A 22,181-nucleotide genomic window follows, 5' to 3' on the forward strand; every position below is an offset into this window, starting at 1 on the left:
TGTCGATTGAAAATGAGTAAATAGAGCAAAAAAAAAAAAAAACTCTTAGCCACTCTCCAGGTTCATTTCGCTAAAAATTTTAAGGGTCATATACAGTAACCCGCGCGCAAAAAGGAATTGAAAAGCACCGTTAGGATCGATGCATGTCGAATGTTCCGCTGAATGCGAGTTTGATGAAGGCGAACAATAGTGCTATACTTTTCAGTCAGATTTTCAAGGGCACGCTTTCACCGTTCCATATAAAAAATAGTTCTAATCTCCAGATTCGATATACCCGAGCTTGAATGCTGCTGAGTTAGCCTCATTTTTCCAGTTTCGATCGTGCCGCCGTCCCATCTGCATGCCACAGAGCCAGACGGAGAACTATAGACACATATGTCCGGAGCTGTCGGCTCAAGGCCAAAACCTTTGGCCCTGATGTCTACCTCGTGCCAAAAGCCAACATGCATAACCGAGTTCGCGAGGCCTTAAACCCACCACAGTGATGCTGAGTATGCACTGTACACGTACACCGCTTCCATGAATCCTCCTAATTCTTCACGTAGGCTACTGCGGCTATTTTTGTTTTATCAATGGCAGTGGCAGCCATGCGTGATATACATGCACGTCATCTCTACGTTGCTCATTTCATGAACCATCTGACGCAGCATTCTCACGTCACACCTTGAGGATAAGCGGTTGTAGTCATTTTTAGTGTGAAAGAACTCACACGATTGTCAAAGCCAAGTAAACATTTTGCTTGTGCCTCGCTGGTTGCCATAACAACTGTGACGTCAGACATTGGCTACCCACTGAGGGGGCTAATGGGAGCGCGCAATAAGAAGCGCGCTCGCCCTCGCATTCGACCGTGGCACGACATATAAAACAACCCGTGGAAGGACCTCTCCCCCACTTGTCGTCTCTGATGCGCCATTTGCTCGTAGGGTGTCACTAACGGACTCCAAAGAGCGGCAGATTTTCCATCCTTCGTATAAAACTTTTTGACGAAATCGTTCTCCCCGCAGCATTGAGGCACACAAATGATATTTGCCAAGTATGGCTCCCTTAGTGGCCTGGTCAGAGCAATGTGATTTGAGTGACGGCCTGTGCAAACACTGAAGATTCTTCGTACTCCCTGTTACCCCCATCCATAGCCATGAGCCTTCCTATTTAATAAAGTACTTTCAACTTAAATCAAGTTGGTGTCATACTATCCAAGTAAAGCAATGCCAAACTGGTTTCGCACGTCCTGGTAGGTTTAAGGGAAGTTAAGCAGGGCTAATTTTTAACACAGGCTGTACGGCGTACTATAAGTAGCAAATTAAACGCGAACAGGATACTTGTAAAACAAACACAACCGTATCCAATGAACACAACATTAGCTGCTGGTGAAGAAAATAAATTTAAATATCTCTATTTTCTTTAGATAAGGATGGATCAGTATCAAAAAGCTGTTCTTTGCCCCGCCGGGGTGGTGCAGTGGTAAGACGCCCGACTAACCCGACCACGGCGGCTGCGTTTCGATGGAGGCGAAACGGAGAGGCGTCCGTGTGCTGTGCGATGTCAGCGCACATTTAAGATCCCCAGGTGGTCAAAATTACTCCGTAGCCCTCCACTACGGCTCCCCTTTCTCTCCTTCCACTTTCACTCCCCCCTTCATCCCTTCCCTTACGGCGTGGTTCAGGTGTCCACAATGCGTGTGACAGATACTGCGCCTTTCCTTTCCTGTGAACCAATTATTATTATTATATTGCGTCGGCTTGGTGAGGCGGCTGTCCCTACACCTATGACATAATCATCATCAGCCGGACTATACCCACTGCAGAACGAAGTCCTCTCTCATACTCCTCAAATTAACCCGGTCTTGTGCAAGCTGCATCGACTTGACCCCTGAAAACATCTTAACCTTCCCCGCCGACCTAACTTTCTGCCACCCCCTGCTGCTGCGCTTTCCTTCCCTTGGAATCCAGTTTGTTACCCTGAATACCATCGTTTGTCCTCTCTTCGCACTATATGTTCTGCCCATGCCCATTTCTTATACTTCATTTCCACTAGAAAGTAATTAACTCGTGTTTGCTCCCTGGCCCACTCCGCACGCCTCCCATCTCTTTACATCTACCATTTTTCGTTACATAGCTCCCATCTATGACAACAGCTGGCATCGCACCAAGTACAGCATCAGTACATATGATGAAGCAGCAACAGAATCGCTGTTAAAAATATTGTTCAGACTAACGACAAACACGGCTGTGCAGTGCAGTGTAAAAAACCAGGTTGTCTTGTTCGGGTTAAATTGTCTAGTTCGCGTTTCATTTGTTGCTTTCAATGCTACACGGACGATAGAACGTATCGAGACAGCACATGCTCAAGCAACGGCGATCGCTAAGCAAGCATGTAAACATGGCTAACCTTGGTGGACTTCAGCACGTTTACCGACGCTGATTTTCGACATCTGTCGGGGGGACACCAGTCACCCCGATCGTCTCACGTCACTGCCGTGCGAGCCATCACCATAGTCCGTAGACGTCGTGTTCAAACTTGGCACCGAAACAGCGGCTTCCTCCTCTTCTTCTACCCCGAGCGTTTCTGTTGTGCGCGTCCAAAACTGGCGCAGAGGCTGCGCTTTACAGCCCAGCTCTTTACTGAATGCTTTAGAAAAGTTGCAGGTAAGCTTAGTGCAGTTACTTATATAACAGCCAGCGTAACTTGTTCGCCAGCCATGACCAGCCATGAACTCTCTTCCGTCGCACTGTGGTGCTGTAAGCTCTTTCTTTTTTTTCTCTCCACTTCAGGGGTGGATGAGAAGGAAAAAAATTACGAGGGACTTAAGCGACTAATGTAGTGAAAGGCGAAAGCCTGAGTGCCGCATTCTGCTACGCAACTGGCACTGATTAGTAATGAATTATATAGCCATAAATAAAATTAGACAATAAGTAGGCAATTAATTAATTCGCCAATTAGTCAATTACCGAATTACTTATTTAGTCATAATTAGTAATTACTTCCTCAACAGTTATGCTCATCAGTCCATCGATATAACTACAATGTCTAAAAGACGTTTGAAACATTTGTTCTTGGGGTATAATAATCCAACAATGTGAAATATGAACTCAGCGTGATTTTCCTCTTGATCCGTCATTCCCATGTTCCCTTCTTGTGAAACACTATATGTTGGCTTGTATGACAGTATATTTGTAACTTGTAACGCTCCGTTATTCTGATAGTGAGATTTTCTTTTTCCTTATTATTTTTCCTTTTTTTGTGACACTGTATATATTGTCTCGTAATACAGTACATTTGTAACTCTGATTTTGTTATTTTGATAGTGGATTGTTTCATATTATGCCTCTGCTGCTGTCATGAGTGTGGGCAGTCGCCTCGTCAAGCTGCTGGTAGCAGTAGCTTTTTGCGGCTGCTCCATCCTTGTACTTTGTGCAAAGGAAAATAAAATTTGATTTGATTTGATTTGATACTTAGTCATTAATTGGTAATTGGTCATTGATTGCCATATAAAGGCACGCATTCGCGCATACTCTGGCTATGGTGGCTAGAAAGGTATACTGTGGCGGTGCTCTGTGATTGGTCGAGACCTCTATGACGTCATCTCGCCTCGGCCAAGCAGAGCCATCGCAAAAGCGGGGCACATTTTGTCCATGACAGCAAGAGCCATTAAAGGCTTTCGCCTTAAAAATTATCACGGCGAAAGCCTTATGTGTCGCATGCAACGCAGGACATGTCGCCGGATGTAGCGGCACAGAAAGTCACGTGACGGGACATGACCTCGAAGCAACAAAATAATTGTGAGGATAAGGTATAAATTGGATGAGAGCGTAGTATGTCGAAACGAAAGGTAGCAAAGACCATCCTGCCGCGCGGCTCGCTCTACATCCGTCATGGCTAGCTCCCATCCCAGTTACCACGGCAACTATGACGCCAGCCCGACTCTGGCGAACCATTTGCTCGTTAAGGCATCAGTAATGGACCTTCACGTCGCGCCAGATTTGGCGGCTCTGCTATTAAAATTGTGACTCAACCGTTCTTTGTGCAGCTGTGCTGTCGTGTCATTTCCCTGCCTATTTGGTATGCATTTACTAGTCTAATACCCGAGAGGGATTCGAACTTACTTACTTACACGACATCGACACGATGACTCTCTAACGCCATACAGCACCAGAACTAATGTTTTTAAATATTCTTTTTTTCCTCGCACGATAACAGATTGGAACAACTTACCTCTGCCTCTTCTAGCCAGTGTTGATTCAATTGAAACCTTGAATTGCTCTTGAATATTTTCTTGTCTGCTTTTTGGTTGCCCAAACTGGTAGTGTTTTTGCCTTACTGCAAGTTTCACATTTCATTTCATTCATTGGCTTACTTCTGTTGTTTATGTTTCACTTTCCCAAATGAAGAGCTCGGTTTGCATTTCGTTTAGTCCTTGTTTTGCTCATGTTCTACTGCCCATAGAACAAGTGTTTTGAAATTATTATTTGTTATCTTCGTTCTATACGCTGATGTCATTTGTATGCCCCTCCTGCTTGGGCCGTAAAGGCCTGCAGTATTGAATAAATAAATAATAAATAATATGCCTCTAGTTGTATGCTCTAATCACCTCTCAGGTTACGTGACTATACAGCGGCGGGCGTTTCCAGATGAGGTGGAGGAGGAGTGTAGAGGGTGCTGCCGGATACGCTGAAAAAGAACAGGTTATCGTCTATGGATATACTTATATCTGTAAATGTTGGCACAGAGGGCATCATGCTATCAGTCGTGGGAAGGTCAAAGGTGGAGGCTCTACGAAAGTAAGGCACGAACAGGCACGCTCGCTGCTTTTATTAATTTGGAAGGATGTTTGTACACAAGGAAAGGAAGGGAGAGTTTTATCTTTTTCACTTTTATGTTCCTGGACATCAGGCGTGTCCGTCATGGGCCCGCTGCCGTCTATTTATTAACATATACAATACCTGCGGCGCCCACACTGGGGCATTATTGCAGGGCGGCGGGAGGAGACTTGAAAAATGAAAAGATATCGACTACATTAGATTAAGCACTAACGATGAGCATGCGCTACGCAACAGGAAGGCAAGGAAAAAAAGAAAGAGGAAGAACCACAGCAAGATCAAGAACCGGATGCAAAAAAAAAAAATAAAGAGCACTGCAGAATCTGCATTGGAGTAATGCGAAAACATGGATTCTGCTGTTGGTTGCTTCTGGTTGCTTCTAGTTGTTTAATTCACTTCTTGTTTACCCATTTTCGTCTTTGCGTACTTTCAAATTGCGCGACAATTCCTTCTTATGCCCTTATTCGGCTCTACTTTCGGTTGAGTGACGTCACATCCTTGATGCCACATTAATTCACTTCTTGTTTGCTCAATTTAGTCTTCGGTACTTTCAAATGGCGCGCCAATCCCTTTCTATGCCCTTTTTCGGCTATACTTCCGGTTGTGTAACGTCACATCCTTCACGTCATTCTATTCACTGCCTTAATTAACTACTTTAGTCTTTGTTACTTTGATATTGCGCACCAATCCCTTCCTCTGCCCTTTTTTGGCTCGACTTCAGGTTGCGTGACGTCACATCCTTGACGTCATCTTGATTGATTGACTGATTTAATTAACTATTTTAGTATTTGATACCTTCAAATGTGGCGCCAAGCCATTGGTTAATGAGACCATTTTCGCCTTTACGTTTACATTTTGGCCTCTAATTAATTACCTAATTAACTTATTGACATAATCATTTTTTTCGAACACAACATTACGTCACCATTTATCGACTGACACCACTCATTAACCCTATCACTTCTCTATTACTCGCAACTGCTGCGGACATGATTTTGCTGACGCGGTCTGCGGACAGAAATCTGTGAACATAGCGAAGTAATGCTTTCGCATTAAAAGATAGCCAACTATATTACGATATTCAGTAATGAGAAATCTCAGCCACACTTGAACCACAGGCGACCGCGTCTGGAACCCGCAGTGCCGAACGGTGGCGGCGCGCCCGTGCTCGGCGGACTCTAGCACAGCGACCTGAAGCACGGCGGCCGGAGCAGCTCTCAGCGGCCGCGGGCGCAAGGAACGCGACTGATTCCCCTACTCTCGCCATACCATCTCCTTTCTCTTTCCTCCTCGCGCTCTCTTCGCTATCGCTGCACTTTCATCCTCCGCTGTGCTCCTCGTTCGCTCTGCCTCTTAGAATTAGAGAAATTTGCAGCGCTTCCCAAATCGACCATGACGTCACATCACCCGCCGACTAATCGTTGTCCAGTCATGTCATTTACCAACTGCCAAATGCCACAGCCGCGCTATTGATTTTTTGAAGCTGCGAAACTTCAAACTGCCGAAACTGAAGAACAATTTTTCCCGCATAGGGGTGCTAACACTTGGTCTTGATGAAATGAAATTCGCAGCATTGACTGTCTCGCATTTTGGTGGGCACCACAGCGGTGCCATAAGAGAAGGGAAGAAAGTGGAGTGGAAATAATAAAGAGGCGCTGTAATTGAGGGCTGCGGATTAATTTCGACTGCATCGTTAGCGTGCATTGACAACACATATAACTGAAGCTGCCAGTACACACCGATGGAGATTGAAAGAAAAATTTGCACTGGTTTAGCTCAGCTAGCGCAGGATATACGTAGCAAAAGCTGGTGTTTGCCTTGGTGAGCTTATTACCCGATATGTTAGGCTGCACCGATTAGCAATTGAGACACTGTCGCGGTTTTCGGCGAGTGTAAAGTACGTATTTATTCAATGTTAGCCTTTATAGACACGATGGCTGATCGGTGGTCTGTAAAGTAGTTTCCCAGCGTCTCACTTTTGTATACACAGTGTCTAGACGTGATGGTCTTTCCTTGGTACACAATATCCATGACAGTTCCCCATTGGGCAGTTTGAACGTGATGATCCTACAAAAATTAAAGTCGAACTTCACATTCATGTATACACTCAGTGAGCTCCGACTTCTTGCTGTACCATTGTATGATGTTCTCTGTGTAGTTTGGTTTGGCTTGTGGGGTCCGCAGGGCCGCGCCCGAGGATAATCACTTGCAGGTGCGCGTCTCTGCATGGCGCCGCCACCCACCTGTCTGCTTCTTGTATTGTAGGCGGGGTCCCCCTTCTAGAAGCGTGCCGCGTGTGGGGAGAGCCGACCGGACCGTCGGCGCCGGATTTGTTGGACCGTTTTAGCCCGAAGGTCATTCATGGGGACATGCGCAGCGGAACGTGCTTCCGGGTGCTCGCATGTATGGCACCCTTCGTACTGGCCGGTAGCGAGCACCCAAATTACCCTTCAGCCTTTTTTTTTTTTTTTTTGCACTGCGACTTTGAGCAGTGCGAAAGGAAGTCTCGTTTATCCTATCTGCAGATGCGACAAAAGAGCGCCCGAAGAGGCACTCAGGAGTTGGCTCGGGTATTGTTCTCAGAGCGGGCAAGCCAGAAGCTCCCCTTTAATCCGGCGCCAAGCCTTCAGCATGGCGGATGGTTGATCTTTCACTTTAAATGTCGTTGCTCGTAGTGGTAAACACGCATGGCGCGGGGCAATGCACTGTGGAAAGGATTCAGCCAGCAGCGGCAGCGTGAATGGGGCGGCGGTGTGCGGGAGACAAGTGGGAAGAAAGTCTCCCGAGAGGAGAGGGTTCGACACCCTCACTGGGGAAAGAGTTGCGCTGTGCTTTGTTGTAATTTCTATTGCTAGTGGGGCCCTGAGTTAGAGGCTAAGGCCAACCTATGGGGCTGTGCCCATCTAGCATATTTTTTATTGGACAGTTGATGTGTGGGGCTGGCCTCTGAAAATGACCGCCCCTATTTCTTTGTTTTGTGAATGTGTAAAATGAGACGTGATCCAAGAGAGTTCAGTCCAGTCTGAGCTCCATGCGTAGGCATGTAACGCGGATGTTCTGCTTAGGCTCTAACCAGGTAGGTCGTAGAGTAAAGTAGCGCTGAGTGTTGTTTTTTGTAAATTCATTTCAACTTCGTTTTACTCTCTGTATATATATGTCATGCTGTAAATATATGCTCTACCATCATCACCTTCAAGTACGCCTCCTGGTCTTCCCTACGCCGAACTACATAACAGGAAGGGTTTAAAGAACGTTCCGAAAAGGAACGAACGACATAAATTCTACTGGGTCTAACGTCCCAAAGCGACTCAGGCTATGAGAGACGCCGTAGTGGAGGACTCCGGAAATTTCTACCACCTGGGGTCGTGTGCTGTGCGATGTCGGTACACGTTAAATATTAACGTGTACCGACATCGCACAGCACACGGGAGCCTTGCTTTTCGCCTCCATCGAAAAGCAGCAGCCGCGGCCGGGATCCGATCCTTCATCCTAGGGCACAGTAGTCAGGTGCCCTAACCACTGCACCACCGGCGGGGGTTCCTTGTAGTTCGGCAGCGGCTCGGCGTGTTTGACGATCCGAAACTTCGCGCCGCCGCTTAGCGAGAAGCGAGCAGTCGCTCGCTTAGTCTTCCTTGCTTCATTCGCACGTTGACGGGCTGCCTCGCGCCATGCGGTTACTTCTTGATTTGACGACGTTTCTTCGCGCGGCGTCCGCTGATTGTTGCTGCTGTTGTTCTCATAAAAATAGCGCATACCTCCGCTGATGCCGTTCTCAGTACGTGTGCTCTCTTTCCGCCTTTCATATCTATCTGGTGAGCGCACGCGCCGCGTCTTATATTCTTAGCTACGCGGTAGGCAGATTATCATGCGGAGCGAGATCATCACGATGATCATGAGTGGTTCTGACGATGAAGACGATGTGAGCATTGCGGAGGTGATATCACGCGCGGGTGCTGCGAAGAGACCGGCGCGGCGCGCGGCTTAGCAGGATATAAAAAAAAAAATGGAACAAACTGCCGAGTGAAAGCGTGGAAGCCTCTTATACTTATCAGTGGGCCGGCGTGAAACCGGTGACGGCCATCTTGTGGTGGGAAAAAAATGCAGGTAACACAACACCTTTGTACCCCAGTTAATGCTGCCTTCCGGCTCTTTTCGAGTAATTCTAGTTCATACTACATAAAACCACAAAGAAAACAAATAATAAGCGATAGCTTATACACAACTCGTAGTAGTAGTAGCAGTAGCAGTAGTAGTGGTAATACTAGGCACCGCGTGTCTGAAATAATCGGGGACTGCGCAAAAAAACTGGATCATGGTAATCTGTGGTTCTAGTGACTGATGATTGACTGGTATGTGATAGGCGGTGAGCTGTTATCAAAATCGTAATTAACTGTGGAAGTAAAAAACAAAAAAAAAGACAAAATAAGCAAACGGGGGTTCCGAGGTGTCAAAATGCCCAAAATTAAAGGTAATAATTGATTGTTCTAATTACGAGTGTCGATTGTGTAATTTATCAGTTAATTAGTTGAAATAATTGACATGAAGAATTGAAAAAAAGGGGTTCGAAGGTATCAGATGCTCAGAATGGAAAGCCAATGCTTTACGATGCTGAATAACAAAATTCAGTGCGTAATAAATCTATTGAATAACTCAAGTAATTTAAATAATGAAAAATTTTAAGAAGGGGTTTCAATTCAAGATGTCAAACTGCTTAGAATAGAAAGCCAATGTTTGCTACTGTTGCGTATCGGCGTATAAAAATTTGGGAAAGTTTTATAAAAGAAAGAATAAAAATGGAAAAAAAAATCAAAAATGAAAAATCGTCCGTGTGCGTGACATGCTGTAGCGTCATACCCTTAGCGAAGAAGCGGTACGTTTGATTGTGGTATTTCGCCGTTCATGTTTGGTTATAGTTGCGTGTTTACTGGTTTTTGAAAAATAAAAGTCGGACCTTTCTCCAATTCTTTAATTGTTCTAGTTATTTACTTGATCAGTTGTACACTCTAAATTTTCTTAATGAGCATTATCAAGCATTTCCTTTTGATTCTGAGCATTTTGACAAACTTGAACCCCCTTTTTTGAGCTTTTACTATTTCTTAATTATTTAATTGATCGTTGTCTTTACGGCTCCGCTGCGATTTGGTAGTATTACAGTGCTCTAGAATATTCTAGTGCACTATAGTAGTATGCACATGCGTGTAAATTCTCCAGAAAACTACATAAAAACTGCCTCCGGCATGAAGAAGCACAGAAACAAGTTTCTGCCCTGCAAATGCAGTATATTGTTCAATCTCTCCCTTTGTCCTGTGGCAACTACTATGTTTGACAATTTATAGTTGTTGCAGAACACTGCAATAATGCTAAAAATGCTGCTCGCAACATTGAGATTCATAGCCGTGATTGTTCTTGCCATCCGCTAGTCGAAGACTGCCAAGTTAAGTGTTACAAATCACAAAGATACGATCACAGGAGAGATCACTGAGGATTCAGAAATTGCGAAGTTATAGGTTCGACATGCGTTGGCAGTCCGTCCATCGCCATATTAAAAAAGAACACGAGTTTCTTGCGTCGTCCTAGAATTTATTTTCTTGTGAATGATCAGACTGTTTGTCACGTTTTCCCGAGTTTTCTTCTCTCTGGATTATCAGTAGTGACCACATGTGCTTAAACAGAGGCGCCCTGAATAAAACAATCAGTATAGTCATCGCTTTGTATTGTCCCTTCCTTCCTCTTGTTTTTGCTGGTGCATTGCATTTTCCTTGTCGTGCGCAATAGCAAGGCTATTGCGCATCATGCGCAATAGCCTAGAAGTATATATCGTCAGTGGGCAATAAAAGAACCACCGGTCGTCTAATTTTTTGCGGAGCCCTCCATAACGATCTTCCCTTTTCCTTCTTTCATTGATCCTCTCTCCATTTTCTTACGATGCGGCTGAGCAGAGCAGTTACATGTGCGCCTTTATTTTCCTCAAAATGAATTTCCATCAACGACAGGTGTTAGCGGCGGCGTCGTATCGCCAGGGATTGTCGCCTCATGCGGTTACCGCTTTACTACGTGGCGCGGGTGTCACCTATATATACGAGACACTGCTCCCCTCTTTTGCTCAAAAGCAATTTTTGATATCCTTCTTTTCCTGAAGACTGTATTTTTTTACATGGAGTGACATATATCGACGCGTACAGAACACGAACATCTCTACGCTTAATTCTGTCTAAACACGATATCACCGAGAAATCGCAGCTGGTATCTGAAACCATGCAAGACACGCAAAAATAGTACTTCCGGAATCAGCGCAATGACGTAATTCACTTTGTTTTTATGCGAAGAAGTTGCTCGCTCGAGTACCACGTAACATCGCGTATTTTCAGAAGTTCTAAACCGTTTTCGCTGAAAACAAAGCGCACTGCGTCTCCAGCTCAGAACCTCGCAATTCTTTTCTCCAGGGAACCACGCTCCATTACCCAGTGTCAAGTGACACGCTCTGGCGGCCACATTACGACGACAGTGCACGGCGCTAGGACGCTCGGCATTCATCATCGCGGAGAAAACGAACACCACGGCCACGAACGATGATGCCGGAAGCGGACGACAGCAGTCAACGCGCCGGCGTCGTAGCGGTTTTGCTCGTTTTGCCCGTCGTTGCGATTGTCGCCGTGGCAACGAGAAAGCGATTGTAGCGCCCCATCTTCTTAGAAAAACTGCTAGCGGACGCATCGAAAAATCGACGCATGGTGTCGCTGGCGCCGACTCGTCTGCTGCTTCCCCAATGGCTGTGCTTTGACATCGCAACAACGCGACTTCCCAGCGCGTTTGGTGAGAGGAGAGATGTTTTCCTGACGTTCCTGACAGCGCCCGTCGACCTCGAATTCCGAGCGTGTTTCAGAGCGGTTGCTCCGAGCCAGTCTGAGCTGAACATGTCGCTTAAGGTATGTATATATATATACTTACGCGTGTGCACGTTGAACTGATGACGCTGCGCATTTCAATTATCGAGCTGATTTTGTCAATGCACAATATCCCCCGAAGGTGAAATGGACTGATTTAAGGTTGCATTACTGTGCTGTTTATCTGTCGGCCACGCAATGCATGCGCAAGCTTCGAGACAACACAGTGCAAAACACCCAGTTCTAAAAGTCATGAGGTGGAGCCTTTATAATTGCACTTTTTCGCCATTTATTTATTGCATTTAGAAGGGTTATTAGTGATGTTGACCTCGAGAGTAGTCCAAACTTGGATGCAGTGTGCGCGCGCACGCACGCACGCACGCACACACACACACACACACGCGCGCGCGCGCGTACATACATACATACATACATACATACATACATACATACATACATACATACATACATACATACATACATACATACATACATACATACATACATACATACATACATACATACATACATACATGCAATTTGTTTTATTTATCGGGTCAAATTTAGGGCGTAAATGTTCATGGGCTGTAATCGTCACGCAGGTTGCGGTTCGCCATTTAAAGAAATCACAAGCAGGCCACGCATTTTATCAGCAAATAGTTGAATGTTTGTTAGAGTGCCGTTTCATTATGCAAAACTGGGGGCGAATAGTGACACGTACACCTCAGCTTCACATCGGAGCGTCAACCAGGCTTTCTTTATATTGGTTAGCTTAGTAAAACTATTAAGCTATCGCTGTAACGCATTTGTAACTGACTGGAAACCGTCTAGTGGAACTGTATTCACAGCTGGTCCCATATATGGTATCTTTAAAACTTCCTTGTTCCTGAACTAAAATTTATAACGGGGCATGCTCTCACTTTGAAAATACTTCGTCATGCTGCACATCTGCCACTAATATATATATATATATATATATATATATATATATATATATATATATATATATATATATATATATATATATATATATATATATATATATATATATATATATATATATATATATATATATATATATATATATATATATAGAATTTAAAGGAGCCAACAGTCAAAAATCCAATCTGGTCGTGTGAATATTCTCTTTTAGATTATATTCCGACTTCGAATGTAAGCTTAATTTATACGCAGGAAGGCTTTAACTTCCGCGTTAAGTGGTCCACTACTGCTCGCGTGGTGAAAATATGTTTCAAATGCATGCTAACGCATGAGGAAATGTTCTCATCAAAGTGCATACTATATATCCTCTCAATGTCAGCTTTCTTTTCGTTACTTTCGCTTTCATTTTATACATAAATATTTGTTAAATATATTGCCCTACCTTCGCTGTCGTTCCCACAGAGAACACGGCTTGTTCTTTATCAGGCTCCTTACAAGGATACTTCACCTAAAACAATTCTGTAATGCTGCAAAGCATAACCTGCAGCACAAGCGCATATGTTCTTTCACGTTTGTTTTAATTGGAATCGAATTATTTCATACTAGCGCGCTTCAGCCCAAAACAGCAGCGCTCGTGTATGCAAACGCTTACAAGAACCTGGCTAACATGTTATGCGACCAAAACACTGAAAATCATTGCCAAGAATTAGGCAACAATTAGTCGCTAAATTAAACAACGCTCCTTGGATACGTAATTTCCGCTCCGATTTTTTTCTTTCTCTCTGTGCTGTACAAATATAGTTATTTCTGAATTTTTCTTTTTTAATTTTTTTTTTCAAGCGTGCAAGCGCAAAGAAGGCATCAAGAACCTAAAAGTCAATCGCTTGGCTCTGTTGCTCCGTCCTCCACCTCGCTCTTCCCTCCACACCTCCACGCTGAAAATGGCAGCGTCCCCTCCCGAGGTCACTTCCAGTGCGTCACGTGACATACACCACTTCCGATTCTTGCCTGTGTGCTATGTTTTTAGCGTTGCTTGTCACCACTGGCGTTCGTTTGGCGAAGTTTATATATGCTTCGTAAAGAAGGCAGAAGGGAGAAAGTACTGTCGTTCATTACAGCCGCAATCGGGTGTCCTCCCAGCGAACGTTGATACTGAAATAACCGGGTCTTTTCGCCATGGGAGACTGCCGGGTTCACCCGTCGTCGAGGTGTGGCGGACGTTCGCCAGCCGCCATCCAACATACTACTTCGACGTCCTCAGCCACCATCGCGCCGCGCCGTTACCACTAGCTACTAGTGATCACTGTGACGCGGCGACGGAGATCGCTCACTAACAGCGTCTCCAATGAAGATGCCTTTCCAGGGTTTCGCTGGCACGAACTTTACCTACTTCTCTTCACAGAAGGAAACGCCAACGGCACAGCTCCTGCACTTGGCAGCGCTCCAAGGCAATCTGCCTCTTCTGGTGAGCGTGCTTGACAGCGGCAAGGTGTACGTCGACTGCAAGGATCAGGTGAGGCATATATTATAGATGCTTAATTGGAGCGCGAGGCCGTATGGCAGACTTGTGCGGGTAGGTTCGAGAATTCGGACTGTCTTCCACTGATGTCGCGTTCTCGAGCCATCGCTGGCTTCAGATCATTGCCTACATCACTCTCCTAACTCATTGATCGGAGAAACAATACATTTCTTGAAGTGCTTGTGATTTTATATAAGAGGTGTGCGGTTTATGCTAGTGCGGTGCAAGGAAACCACTTGCTTCTTCCCCTGTTGTATTTCAGAACCTGAAATGAAACGACTTTATTTTCGCGTAACAGCTTTCATTAAGCAGTGAATTATTCCGTAGAGGTATACTGCTTGCTGTAGCATCGAAATGAAGTTTTCCCGCTTGGCGCTTGCCTTATGCCACCTTGGTGTCACCTCTCTTCTGTCGACTTTACTTTAGAACCCGTGCGCTGCACTCAGAACTCAGCATGTTTTAGTGACACGGAAAATACACTGCATTTAACGTAACCTACGTAGAATTTGGTCCGTACATGCCTGTCCGCGTTTGGCGTTGTTGCTGATCGCCAGCACACGACAAAGAAACTTGTCACCGGGTGTATTTGCTGTTCTTCAGGAAGGAACGACTGCCTTGATACTTGCCTGCGCGAACAACAACTACGAATGTGCCAAAGAGCTGCTCGAACAGGGAGCCAACCCAGCAGCAAAGAGAGTTGTGAGTATCATTGTCGATCCTGATCATCCCTGCTTTACTTTAGAATCGTTACTGCTTCCTGCGCAGACTGGAACCACGGCCCTGTTCTTTGCTGCACAAGGTGGCTACCTAGAAACTGTCAAGTTGCTTCTAGAACATTTTGCCCCCGTCGACGCTGCAAGTGTGGTGAGTTTTCTGGAATCACGCGACTTCCTTTCCTTAAATCTGGTGGCTGCTTGTCATGCCATTCAGTGAGCTTTTAAAAGCGCGTGTCTTTCATATGGAGTATAGTGCGCCGTTTCTGGCATTGCGGGCTGTCACTGTTACTGCTTATCTGTCCTTTACCTGCAAGATACAAGATTAGTTTAATTAAGACATTGCTGCAGCATGTTGTGCCAATTAAAATCGTAAATGGTTTAAGGAACAATTCTCACTTGATATCAGTTTGATCCCATTTGAGTTCTAGTTGGATCCGACTGGTATCAACAGAAAATTTACTAATATTGCAACAGAATTTTGACTGCCTATTTTTTTCTGTTATGCTCTATCTTCTGAAGGATGGTGGGACCCCGCTGCTGGTTGCTTGTCAGTGCAATCATCTTGACGTCGTTGAAGAGCTAGTCAAAGCTGGCGCAAGCATTCATACGAAAATGTCGGTTAGTTTTTTTTTTCTTCCTTTTTGCTTTGTTCACCTGCTGCACACATGACGTTGGGTCACGTGCCGCAGTCACATTTGAGACCCGGCCGTAAGACTGTAAATTTGATTTCCAATTGGGCAATGCACATGAAACGCAACCCCGATGAAACTAAGTTCAGTGCACTGCAGGAAATTTACCATTTCGTTTGAGTTTATGATATTGAGTTTCTACCGCAATGTAGAGCATTAATAGTGGCTTTCTTTGCAGGATCGTGCCACACCACTCTTCGTTGCTGCTCAAAATGGACATATGAAGCTCGTCTCCTATCTTGTCTCACTTGGTGCTGACATCAATGTGAAACGCACGGTACATATCCCACATACTTCTACATGAGAATATGCGCTGCAGTACATTTTGAATTTATCCATGTGCGGTCATCTACTTCCACAACAGGTCTCTGCGTCTCTTATACCATTGTAGAGCTATCTCTAACTAACACTCGTTAGCAGAAGTGTTCCTTGTTTCAAAATTTTAAGTAACTTGCTCTCCTGGCCATAGTTGGAAGTGAGGAAATCCAGTACAAGGGTATTTGCCATATTTAATCTGAACCAGCTTTAGCTTAGGTCAGTAGTCATGCTGCTCTAGAAAATAAATTCGTCTTGCAAAAAGTTTGCTCTGCGAATTTATCTGAGGTCTGGCTAGCCTCCTTACATTTTTAGGCAAATGCAATGAACACTAACTAGCCCTGTCTCCAATGGTATATGCCAAAGCATGGCCTCTCAAGTTGTTCCTGGCAGAAAATATACAACCATTTCTGACGTGAGCTGTAGGCATAGCTCGGTTGGTCATAAGACTCCTTAAAGGTATGACGAAAATATGTCTGTCTTATCACAAGTTCATATCAGCAGAGAAGTCCCTAAACAAGAATACGTGAATGTGAGCATGCTAGGTGTCTTCAGATATCTGTTACATGAAAGTTGGGAATAAAATGGCTGTCCATCTAGGGGTAATAGCAAATACTGTCGTGGATAGTGATCTGTGGCTGAGGAGCCAAGGCTATGGGGGTGGGGATTTCCTAACAGTTTTGCTACTTCTAAGTCAGGCATATCTGGCCTGAGTTACAGTCTTGGCTTCAGTTTTGACTTTACGTTGAATCAATAGTTTTCGAGCTACCAACTCGCCCGAAATGTTTCTATTACACCACTGAAGGCCTATGGGTGTGTAATTTCGTGTCTAATCAGTAGCCCACATGAGGAACGTTATCAAAACAAACGCATTGTGAAAGTGTGCAGTAACCAGTGGGGAAATCCCGTAGACAAGGCCTACAAACGTTTTACGGGATTCCTGACAGGTGATGCAGGCACCGTCAGTATGTGCGTGGCATATGATACTAGCGTTAAAATGCTTTGTACCAATGCTGTACTGGCTACTGTTGTTATCTGCTGTTGATGTAATAATAATCTAAATAATTTAATAATGGTATAATATTCCATAGTGTGATCCGCAAAATTTGGGGAGGGACTGTATTCTGCTGTGCAGTGAGCTAATACATGTTGGCTCTGTAGCTCTGACGGCATAGCCACACAGAATTGTCCCTGAGTATGGTGGCTTTATGCTCTTCCATAAGGCCACTGATTTCATACATAAAATGGTTATGATAATAATTTCCCATTGACTCCACAAAATTAATTATAGAAAAATGTTTCAAATGGAAGCACACTACTATGCTTACCTTGGCTTCTTTCACATGTATATTATGAGCCCCTCATTCTCCTGAGTGTGCTGAAAAGGGATGGCATAAAATAAGCCCATATTATCTTTTTGAAAGTGGCATTGGTGTAGTATTTTTTTTTTTTTCAGTCTATTTTTCTCTCTTGCTGTTATCGAGCTGCTGACATTTGTGGCTATTTTCGAGACCTTTGCTTCTTCCTAAATCGAGACACATTAGATGTGCCCTGTTTTGTAGCTGTGTCTCTCTCTCTCGCACCATCCACAGTGTAATTATCAACTATGTGAGCGGGTACACCTCGTGTATTTCTATCACCCATAGGCAGTGCACGCGCAGCTGTGATATCTGATGTCTGTGCTGGGCTAACAAATGTTGCAATGCTACGTCCGTGTTATTTTTTAATAGTTGGCACCAGATTTTAATCTCGAAGTCAAATAAAGAAAGTGGATGCATTCCATGCTAATGTACTATTTATAAATAGTTTTGTGGAGGCAACGTGTGACATGTGACGCACATACAATGTGCGTGTGATGTGCCAGTTTTTCCACAGTAATAAGAAATATTGTCCCATACATTGGCAGTGTGTAATGAAAAGCAACCTTTTGTTTTATGCACAAGATACTTGAAAGACTGGTGCAGTGTTGGGTTGCCAAGTAGAATAGTTGCTATAACAGGTATGTTTAAAAAGTTGGAAGCTACTGCAAACATCTGTTTTGTGTGCTCATATTCTCGTTTAAAACAAAAGGTGTTCCCATCCTTTTTCTGTAGACTCACTACTATGCTGATAACCATTCTTTTCACTGTCCAAAACGGAAACAATGTTTTTATTTCCAATGCTTGCATAATTTTAAGCTTGAAGTTTTCTGGTGAACACCTTTTGTTTTAAACGAGAATATTAGCACACAAACCAGATGTTTGCAGTAGCTTCCAACTTTTTAAACATATCTGTTATAGCAACTATTCTACTTGGCAACCCAACACTGCACCAGTCTTCCAAGTATCTTGTGCATAAAACAAAAGGGTGCTTTTCATTCAATTTAGAATATGTGCCCAAAATGTAGATGTCCTAGTCATGATGATTATGCATCTGCTATATGGTTTCTTGATGGAGATAAACACCCAATTTTTCCTAGTGCATTTTATTCTTTGTGATTGTGCGTAAGACATTGATATACATGCATCAACATGTGCTATTCGCTTATAACCACTATATTATAATCTAGCTTCTTATATCACCTATTTCAGTTTTGGCTACCGCGTCAAAGTTAAATATAGGCGCGATACAAGGGGTGACAAAACTGAGATATGATCACTCCTTCATCGTCTTAATTCATTGCAATGCTAAGCCTGCCTGCCTCAAGTACCGGAATCACTTATATCGCAGCTTTTTCATCCCATCACCTGGCTTAGACTTCACTTTGATGTCACAGCAGTTGCTCGGCTATTAAAACTGAAACTGAAATGGGTGAGAAAAACGTTCTGTGGCCATAGGCGAAAACCACATTGTGACCTATGCACAGTAATATCTTACGCATCATTAATGAGAACACGAATGCAACCAGGATTTAGGGTCTATACCTTTTTAATACTAGAGCCATTAATTCAATCAGTCCTGGACTACCTGTCATTGGATGGGCCATTCCAGGATAATGAGTGTTTCGGCTTGTATGTAGTGACAAAATTACAGATGAAGCAAGGCAGGGTCTGTAGACAAAAAAAATGTTATTTATTCCGTGTTTCTCTGTATTTGGGCTTCTGTAGTAGCTTGTGATTTCATGCATGTGCTTTAATTTTTTATGTTAAACTCTGCTTGCTTTTATTCATATTTGGATATTATTATAGACTTGTATGCTAATTATATTTGTCGAAAGAACTCGAGACTCACTGCATTTTCATCACTGTGTCATTTCCTGTTCAAGTTTTTAGTACTAGCTCGTGCTGCATTAGTGATGACGCCATTCTCAGCAGTGTGGCTTTGTTGTTATAGGCAGATGTTTTTAGGTTTTGTGTTTTCACCTGTGTTCGGTGTCTCATATCCCATGCTTTTAGGTGCGTAGAGTGTATTTAAGTAGCCTTTCTAAATTTTCTTCCCAACATCCACCACCATTGGATGGCAGAAGACTGAATTAAGCATCGTGCTGTGGGCTGTCGGGTGTTCCTGATGTGATTACAGTGTCTGCAAAAATTGTGACCGTGCCTTTAACTGCAAATGACGCAACTCTTTATCTCTTTTGCTAGGATGGTGCCACTGCATTGTGGATTGCATCCCAAATGGGCCACACGGCGGTAGTCGCCGAACTGCTCGCACATGGTGCTGAGGTCGATTCGACACGACACGTAAGTGATTGGCATTTGTTTCTTCTGATCCCATGCTAATGACAGCAGTTGGTGGCATTTTGTAGCGAAAGCTACACTGGGCTAGTAGAAGCGAGTTCCTCCGTGCCTGTTCAAGGTCACAACTGAGCATGCACTGTAACCATGGCAACCAGCTGTGCCGTTCCACCGGTGTTCCGCTTCTTCACCGCGCCGGTCTCTACTGATGCACCAACTCGTGACGTCACGTGCCTCGTTATGCAGACTCACTGCGCATGTGCAGACCGTTCGTGGGTCACCCAGTGACTCGTCAGGTATGTGGTGCTCGCTAAAAGACAGGAGGAGGAGGGTAGTGGCATCCCAGCAGATGGGCGGGCCGCCCTGGAGAGAAGGAGAAGGGTAGCTTCCGCACTCTGCATGATTGAGTGGAGCGGGAAAGTGTCTGCCAGCATTGCATGTGCAGGGCATGAAAGAGGGGTCTGCATAGAATGCCGGTGGACTTTGATGCGTTTAACTAAACGCTGGTTGTGTTCGATGCAGCGCTCGCCCACAACCACAGCCAAAGCTTTCGCTCCACATTCGGTTCAGCAGCATTGAACCCCTCTAATGTTTTCTTGTGCAAGGGCATCGGATGGTTAAAGGATGCCGGAACAACTTGCAGACTGAAACTCTGTTGTAAGGGATGAGTTGTGTTGCTCCAATTTGTGATGTTACTTGTCACCACGAACAGATGCGTGTTGCTATGAGCTGCCATTATGCAAGGAGACATGGTGCCATGCAGTAAAACTTACTGTTTGCTGAGCTCACTGTACCTAGTTGGCTGGAACTTGCACATGTTTCCTTGGAGCATTGTCACCTTGAAAGTTTGTAACCGTGCCCTCTGAGGTGGTTACTTGAAGCAGTCTTTTTTTTCCCAAGCGTGCAATCTTATTGGTCCTTATTGGGCCTCGGGCATCTCTCAAGCTATTGTTGTAGCTTTTCGCCCGAGGCCCATTTCTTGTATATTACTGGAAATAAAATTTTTTTACAATTTCAATTTTTCAATTGTTGTGTCTTGCCCGAGCTCGGTTTATCACAGGTCATCAGGTAACGGAGCAAAAGAAATTACTCTGTGCCGACTCACATACTTCTAGTACACACTTGTGGTTATCAGTACCACTGCAGAAGAACCGGAGTAGCCCTCTCACTCTGCTCTTCAAGTCAGATGTCATGCTGCTGAAAAATGGCAACATTGCATGCAAGCTACTTCGAATTTAATTGTACTATCAGCTGCGACGTTGGCCCGTTATATCACAACCATCATCCAAGCTGATGCAACTGCAGTATAGGTACAAAGGCCCCTCGCAGTGATCTCCACTTATTGCTTTTATTCTGAACCCTGCTGGGGTGGCGCAGTGGTTATGACGCTTGACTACTGTTCCCAAGGATGCGAGATCAAATTCCGGCCTTGGCAGCTGCTTTTCAATGGGGGCGAAAAGCAAGGCACCCGTGTGCTGTGCAATGTCGGTGCACGCTAATGAAACCCAGGTGGTTGAAATTTTCGGAGTCCTCCACTGACTGCGACGTCTCTCGTAGCCCAAGTTACTTTGAGAAGTTAGACCCCACAAACAAACCAAACCAACCTTTTATTCTACAGTTTTCCTGGGCTCAGCCATTCCATCTATCTCCTTTCACTTTTTCCTATGGCAACAACCTGAGTAATAACTACCTCAAAGCAAGGAAAAGTGCGAGGGATGTGAAAAGTTGATTAAAACACTCTACCAGCCATGTGACAGCGGCATGCAATGGATGTTTGTGAAGCTGTCCGTATACATGCTCAGAATAGTGCTGATGTTAATAGCACTTATTAATTGGTTAGGTTTGTAGGGCTAAATGAGAGGTATCGGAGTTTCTTAGATAATAACCTTGCATTGGTCAGTGCAAATATGTCACCTCCAGCATGGATTGTTGGTGCTTAGGCATTAAGACCCTCTTGGTACGGGAAGAGCACTACAGAGCTTCATGCTTGATGGCTATTTTCGCGCAAAATCGTTTGTCATGGGGAAGCTCTATTCTTCATAGCACTCTATCAGTCTCTCTTGGCGTATGCAAACAACCATTGATGCAAACTCTTTCTTTGCCGCCCCGCCAGGGCTGGCGCAGTGGTTACGGCGCTCGACTACTGTTCCCAAAGATGCGGGATCGAATCCCGGCCTCGGCGGCCGCTTTTCGATGGAGGCGAAAAGCAAGGCGCCCATGTGCTGTGCGATGTCGGTGCACGTTAAAGAACCCCAGGTGGTCGAAATTTCCGGAGTCCTCCACTACGGCGTCTCTCATAGCCTGAGTCGATTTGGGACGTTAAATTCCACGAAACCAAACCATCTTTCTCTGCCGTCAACAAGAGAACTGTAGATTGTTGCGGAAAAGCTTTTGTAGCTCAACAGTTAGGCTTAGCTAATGCTTTGATTGTGTCGTTTTTCCTTCTTCCTTCCAGGATGGTGCAACACCGCTTTTCAAAGCAGCGCACAAAGGCTATGCCAGCCTGGTTGAAGTTCTTGTCAAACGTGGTGCCTCGTTAGGCCTACTGAAGGTATGCTGTTACTGATTAACTGATGAGCACATTGACTTTTCCATCACTTTTCTTTTCTGCTGTTCACTTTTTCTTTAGAGGAGACCCCCAAT

At 44.6% G+C, this 22,181-nt stretch overlaps 1 protein-coding gene across 4 annotated transcripts in view; it reads left to right on the forward strand.

Moving 5' to 3' along the window:
* Positions 1-11,592: 11,592 nt before the first annotated feature.
* The window catches only part of LOC146179678 (uncharacterized), a 30,449-nt gene continuing 19,860 nt past the window's right edge, over positions 11,593-22,181 (forward strand). For 2 of the 4 annotated variants that reach the window (XM_084579305.1, XM_084579306.1), the window contains exons 1-7: positions 13,625-14,156; positions 14,763-14,861; positions 14,928-15,026; positions 15,398-15,496; positions 15,746-15,844; positions 19,446-19,544; positions 21,994-22,089. In XM_084579305.1, coding sequence (XP_084435431.1) covers positions 13,989-14,156; positions 14,763-14,861; positions 14,928-15,026; positions 15,398-15,496; positions 15,746-15,844; positions 19,446-19,544; positions 21,994-22,089 — 759 coding nt within the window. In that variant the 5' untranslated portion in view covers positions 13,625-13,988. Of the gene's footprint in view, positions 11,744-13,624; positions 14,157-14,762; positions 14,862-14,927; positions 15,027-15,397; positions 15,497-15,745; positions 15,845-19,445; positions 19,545-21,993; positions 22,090-22,181 lie in introns of those variants that run through there. The other 2 variants (XM_084579307.1, XM_084579308.1) reach the window with 2 other exon arrangements.

Source organism: Amblyomma maculatum, chromosome 9, assembly GCF_055883805.1.
Source record: "Amblyomma maculatum isolate TAMU_Amacu chromosome 9, ASM5588380v1, whole genome shotgun sequence".
Classification (NCBI taxonomy): domain Eukaryota; kingdom Metazoa; phylum Arthropoda; class Arachnida; order Ixodida; family Ixodidae; genus Amblyomma; species Amblyomma maculatum.